This window comes from Papio anubis, unplaced genomic scaffold (assembly GCF_008728515.1).
Source record: "Papio anubis isolate 15944 unplaced genomic scaffold, Panubis1.0 scaffold2299, whole genome shotgun sequence".
Classification (NCBI taxonomy): Eukaryota; Metazoa; Chordata; class Mammalia; order Primates; family Cercopithecidae; genus Papio; species Papio anubis.
This window is the reverse complement of record NW_022162349.1, coordinates 1-6,296: the sequence shown is the minus strand read 5'-3', so window position 1 is coordinate 6,296 and position 6,296 is coordinate 1. Positions and strand designations below refer to the sequence as shown.

The following is a 6,296-nucleotide window of genomic DNA, read 5'->3' as shown; positions in this document are numbered from 1 at the left end:
TTGAACCCTCTTACTGCACCAGAATTCCACACTGTCGGTGAAAAGAGTCAAACTCGGTAACATATTTGAAGAGATTTATTCTGAGCCAAAAATGAGTGACCACAGCCCATGACACAGTCCTCAGGAGAACATGTGCTCAACGTGGTTGTGGCACAGGTTGGTTTTATACATTTTAGGAACATATGTGACATCAATCAAATACATTTAAGCTATACATTGGTTCGGTCCAAAACATTGGAACAATTTGAAGCAAGCAAGGGTTGCGGGGTAGTGCTTCTGGGTTATAAGTAGATTTTTAATTTTTCTGATTGGTAATTGGTTGAGTTATTATCAATAGAAAGGAATGTCTGGGTTATGATAAGAGGTGGTGGAGTCCAAAATTTTCTCATGCAGATCAAGCCTCCAGGTGCCAGGCTTCAGAGAGAATAGATTGTAAATGTTTCTGATCAGATTTAAGGTCTCTGTTGATGGTAAATCCTGGTCAGCTTTTCCTGAATTCCAAAAGGGAAGAGAGCATAATGAGGCATGTTCAACACCTGCTTTCCATGATGGCTTAAGTCAGTCTTTCAGGTTAACTTTTGAGCACGCTGGCTGAGGGTGTCCATTAAAATGATTGGGAGGGAGTGGTTTTGATTTTTATTTTTGGTTTACAGCATGTAAAATATTGAGAGGAGACAGACACCACCTCCGTCCCTGGATGAGGACAGCATTCCAGTCACCCCTGCAGTTGATCATGGACATGAGTCTTAAGCTCCACCAGTCCGATGACCACCTGCTGAAGAGGTTCATTGTCTCAGGTAAATACTAAGGGTTTGTCATCTCAAGCCAAGAAGATTAAGGACACCGACACACGAGGATTGAGTTTAGGAGCAAAGGGTTTAATAGGCAAAAGAAAGACAAAGGGGAACAGCTCTCTTCTTGTGAGAGAGAGGGGCACCCAAAAGGGAATTCCGGCCTGGAATGGGAGTGCATCGGATTTTACAGGCAGGCTTGAGGAGATGGTGTCTGATTTATGTAGGGCCCACAGGTTGGTTGGACCAGGTGTGATATTTACACAGTACGTGTGGAAGGCTGTTCACCCCACCCTCATCTTATTATGCAAATGGGCTTTCCACTTGGCCGGCGCCATGCTGTCTGCTTACTGTAAACGTGCCTGGCAAAGAGAAGGGAAGATGGAGTTGCCATTGTGAACATGCCCAGTCGCAGGTGTCCTGTTCCTATTGGCACAGCTGCCAGCATTCACCTGGGAAAGCTTCCAGCTTACTTGTCTATGTCTGAAGCTTGATATTACAGGCTGCTCCTTGTTAGAAAAGAAAATAATTTGGAGCCTGCTTTTCATTAAAAGCCTTCTGTACCCTCACTACCTGTCTAAATAATTTCTTCTTAACTCCTATATCACTGCCAGCCTCTGAGCCAGAATGAGGTGACAGAGAGGCTGGGACTGTGCAGAAAACATTTTAGTAAAGATGGCTGAGTGACAGTAGTGATGTCCAGTTTCCAGGTGCAGCAGTGACGTCTGTCCTGGCCTCAGGGTCCAGTGTCCAGCACCAGGGTGTCAGAGGTGTGAGCAGTGGCGTCTGTGCTCAGCAGCAGGGGCAGTTGTTCCTAGGAGGGACCTGATCTTGGGTGGGCTGTGGATTCTGTTCCTGGATGTGTAGGTTCCAGCCTGCTTCTGTGGCCTTCCCCACAATAAAACTAGCCCCCAATACCAGATATACGACTTTATGTGTACATTACAGAAATTTGTTTTCCATAGTTTGCTCCAAGAAGTGAGTGGGAAATGAGTCTGTGGGCGGGTGTCAGAGAGCGGCATTCACAGGTGTTCCTTGTGGGAGAGCCACATCCTGAATTGTCTACCTGGTGTCTACCCCATGGTGGAGAGAACAACAGGGAATGTCACATCTCATAACTGATGATACACAGCCTCCCTTTTCTTTCTGTGAGGAAAATCCTCTTTTAAACAGGGTTTGAAAACCCATCCCATTCACCCACCCTGGCCACTCTCTGATCTCTGATCTCAGTGGTTCCTGATCTGGCTGAGCAACAGGATTGCTGGTGGGGGCTTAGAAAATACTCAGGCCACTCCCCAGAACCCCTGTCTCAGAGTATTACACACAAGACCAAGGAATCGTTTATATAACAAGCCCTAGAGATGAGGCTGATGCTCAGACATGTGGGATCCTCATGTTCTTGATACTCCAAGTGTAATCTGGAGACCAGCAACATGAACTCCAGCCTTGTCATAAATACAGAATCTCTTGCTCCACTCCAGACTTCCTGGATCTCAGCACCATGTCCGGGTGATCCCTGTGCACACGGGAGTTCCTTGTCTAAGTGTCCTCTAGACATGGGGTCAGAACTGTGCAGTCTGCTCTGGGTGTGGTCTGATCACATCCCTTACAACTGGAGGTCCAGGGTTCAGTCCTTGCCCTCATTCTTTTCCACAGTCAATCACTCCCTTGGTGCCCTCATCCATGCTTGAGGTTTTAAGTATCGTTTATATGGTGTGACCTCCTAAATCTATTTCTCCTGCCCAGTCTATTTCTCCTTTCCTCTAAACTCTGGAGTTGTCTGTCCAAATTCCACCCCAGCTCCCCCACCTGCATTCCTAGTAGACATCTCCTCTACTGAGTGCCTGTGATGCCCCCTCCTCAGTATGCTCCTGCCAGAGTCTCCCCATCTCCACTGACAGCAGCTCCACCTTTCTACTCACTCTTTTTACAACTATGGGTGTCCTTGATTCATCTTTCTCACACCACAGATACAATTAATTGACAAATGCTGTGAGTTCATCTTCAAATGCATCCAGAATCCCCTCACATCCCACTATTTCCCCTGCTCACACCCCAGTCAAGGTCACCGACATCTCCAGCCTGGAATACTGCACTCGCTTCCTACTGTTTTCCCTTCTGCCTCCCTCATCCCTCACCTCTCAATTCTGTTCTCAGCACAGCAGTCAGAGATCCTTTTAAAAGAAGTTATATTATGGCCCTCTTCTGCTCAAAACTGTCCTCTGGCTCTTCATCCCATTCAGAACAAAGGTCAGATCCAATCCCACTCCCCTCAAGCCCACCTGCTCTGGCCACACCTCTGACCTCACCTCAGTTTCTCTCTGTCCAGCCCTCCTGGCCTCCTTGTTCTTCTGGGAACACAGACACCTTCCTGCTATAGCGCATTTGGACTGGAGGTTCCTCTGTCTGGAAAGAACTTCCCCAGACATCCTCATGTCCCTCAAATCCTTCCTCAAGTCACCTTTGCAACAAGGCACACACTGACCACCCAGCACAATAGCCACCCTCCCTGTACCCTCTGCCCACATCCTGGATCACCTGCCTCACAGCACTTACCACCTTCTAGCACTTTCCTTCCCTACTCTGGTAATAGTTATAGTGTATCTATCATCTGCCTCTTTCCACTGGAACATGTGCTACAAAAGGCCAGAGATTTTTCTGATTTTACTTCAATGGTGTTCCCCAGATGCAGAACCATTCTGTCCCATGTCTGGCCAATGACAAAGGTCAGTTGAATGAATGATCACTGTAGAGCACCTCCCTATTCTAAAGGCAGTATCTTTATTAACATAGCCTCAGGCCAAATGCTGTTTTGTGGCAGCTTCGGCACAAGGTCCCCTCACACTGAGATAGAGGCCGCCTATGTTTTTTCAGCAGTGCTGCTTGTTTCCCCTCCCTCTCCCATCCCTCTTTCTACAGCAACGCCCCCCCGCACCCCCCACCCCAGCACACTGCAACTCACAACCAGGTTCTCTCTTCAGGAAAGAACAGTCCTTGATGATGGGTCCAATTTCACAGACAAATGTAAGTCTAAATTAGACTCTGCTTTATAGATTCATGAGTTGGGATTGGATTCAGCACCAAGATCACTAGAACCAGGGCAGGGAGAGAGGGCAGGAGAGCAGAGCAGAACAGAAGCTCTAGAAGCAGGGCAGGAGGTGAATGGCTCTGAACATTTGTCTCAGAATGCACAGAGACCCCGGTGTGCAGGGGCCGCCCTGGGCGATGTCTGAGCCTCTGTGGTCACAGCTCCCACTGGACAAGTTTCCACTGATGGGACAAGTACGACGGGGCAGTGAAGGTGACCCAGCTAAGGACTGACCACATAAAGCACATGAAGAACTGAACAGCAACTAGGCACAGGCCCAGTCCACACTGGGCTCCTCACAGCCTTCTCCACCCCCACCTGCAATAGACGCAGCACAGTGAACATACAGATTCTGGAAGGTTCTCAGGTCTTTATTTGCTCTCTCAAATTCTAGGAATTGACCTATTTAATTAATCCATCAACCTCTCATAGCAAATATTTGAGAAAACAAATTTATATTTAGATTTTTATTTTCTGGTTTTTTGTTTTTTTTTTTTTTTTTTTGAGACGGAGTCTCGCTTTGTCGCCCAGGCTGGAGTGCAGTGATGCCATCTTGGCTCACTACAAGCTCCACCTCCTGGGTTCACGCCATTCTCCTGCCTCAGCCTCCGAGTAGCTGGGACTACAAGGGCGCACCGCGGCTAATTTTTTGTATTTTTAGTAGAGACAGGGTTTCACCGTGTTAGCCAGGATGGTCTCGATCTCCTGACTTCGTGATCCGCCCGCCTCGGCCTCCCAAAGTGCTGGGATTACAGGCGTGAGCCACCACGCCCGGCAGATTCTTATTTTCTGTAGGGAAGTAAGAAGTTGCAGCTCAGTGCACATAAAGTTGAGACTGAGATGGAGACATCCAGCCCCACCTCTCTGGAACAGGAAAGATGACTGGGGAGGAAACACTGGTCAGCGTGGGAACAGGGGTCACGGTGGACACGGGGGTGGGCTGTCCCTCCACCTCCTCACATTATGCTAACAGAGACGCAGACACATTCAGATGCCTTTGCAGAAAGAGATGCCAGAGTCTCCTGAAGTCACAAAAGGGAGGTGTGAAGAAATCCTGCATCTCAGTCCCACACAAGACAGTTAGCAACAGTCATGAACAAATTCAAGTCAGTCATGGTAAGTGATGACACTCTGAACAGCCACCACACACTTGAAACGTCACAATCAAAGAATCTCCATTACGCAGGCCTTTCCCCTCTGTCCCCGTGCCCCCCCCCCACTCTAGACCCCAAGAATCTCACCTTTTCAAGCCGTGAGAGACACATCAGAGCCCTGGGCACTGTTGCTGGCTGGGGTAGAACAAAAACAGGAGCTGGTCAGAGCCCGCAGGAGACGTGGGACAGGAGGAATTATGGGGTGGGTGAGCTCCTCCACACTCCCACCCCCACCACTTACACGCAGCCTGAGAGTAGCTCCCTCCTTTTCCACCTGTGGGAAGAAAATATCCTGTGAGCGGACTGGGAAGATGCAGGGCCATAAGATCTTAGCGGAACCTACTAGTCTTGGACCCAAGAGAAGTTTCCAGAACTATGACTGCAGACCCAGGGCAGGATCAGGAAACACGAGGAAAGCAGGTGTGTGTCCTGGACCAACTGCCCTCCTAAGGCCTGTCCTTAGCAGGAACCTTCCCCTGACTCATGAATGTTGGAATTAAGACCCCAATACCATAATCATCAAGGTGATACATCCGTCCTTCATTGTCACATGTGCTACAAAACAGAGTAAGTCCTGGCACACAGGGTCCCAGGCTGGGTTAGCCCCTGTGTGGATGCTGCTTCCCAGTAATGAGGCAGGGAACACTTCTACGTGGTGCTTGAAACCCCCAGAGGAAAAAGAAAAACCAGACCCCACTTCTCACCCCTTCCCTACCTGGGCTCTTCCTCCCCCACATCGCAGCAGCGACCACAGCTCCGGTGACCACAACTGCCAGGACAGCCAGGCCAGCAACAATGCCCACGATGGGGATGGTGGACTGGGAAGATGGCGCTGGGAAAGGAGGGGAAGATGAGGGGCCCTGACCCTGTGGAAGGGCTCCAGAAGGGCTCCTGCTTTCCCTGAGAAGAGACATGACCCCTCATCCCCCTCCTTACCCCATCTCAGGGTGAGGGGCTCCGGCAGCCCCTCATGCTGCACATGGCACGTGTATCTCTGTTCTTCTCCAGAAGGCACCACCACAGCTCCCCACTTCTGGAAGATTCCATCTCCTGCTGGCCTGGTCTCCACAAGCTCAGTGTCCTGAGTTTGCTCCTCCCCATCCCGCTGCCAGGTCAGTGTGATCTCTGCAGGGTAGAAGCCCAGGGCCCAGCACCTCAGGGTGGCCTCATGGCCAGAGACGGGGTGGTGGGTCACGTGTGTCTTTGGGGGATCTGATGGAAAGAGTCAGAAAATTCAGGCGCTTTGCATCTCTCATGGGACAC

The 6,296-nt window shown here is 49.8% G+C and overlaps 1 protein-coding gene and 1 long non-coding RNA gene across 2 annotated transcripts; both read right to left on the bottom strand.

Moving 5' to 3' along the window:
* Positions 1 to 857: 857 nt before the first annotated feature.
* On the bottom strand, positions 858 to 3,002 carry LOC116272863. The gene is made up of 2 exons (XR_004181412.1): positions 2,172 to 3,002; positions 858 to 1,300 (listed from the first exon to the last, which is right to left on the bottom strand). It is a non-coding gene; the product is annotated as an uncharacterized LOC116272863 (long non-coding RNA).
* A 1,652-nt stretch (positions 3,003 to 4,654) lies between these two features.
* LOC101021633 (HLA class I histocompatibility antigen, B-7 alpha chain-like) lies at positions 4,655 to 6,245 on the bottom strand (the record flags this gene model as incomplete). Its single annotated transcript, XM_031661707.1, is given in 5 exon segments — positions 4,655 to 4,901; positions 5,121 to 5,168; positions 5,275 to 5,307; positions 5,749 to 5,865; positions 5,970 to 6,245. Coding segments are annotated over 4 exon segments (470 nt in total), but the record flags the coding sequence as incomplete, so codon positions are not given.
* Positions 6,246 to 6,296: the final 51 nt, after the last annotated feature.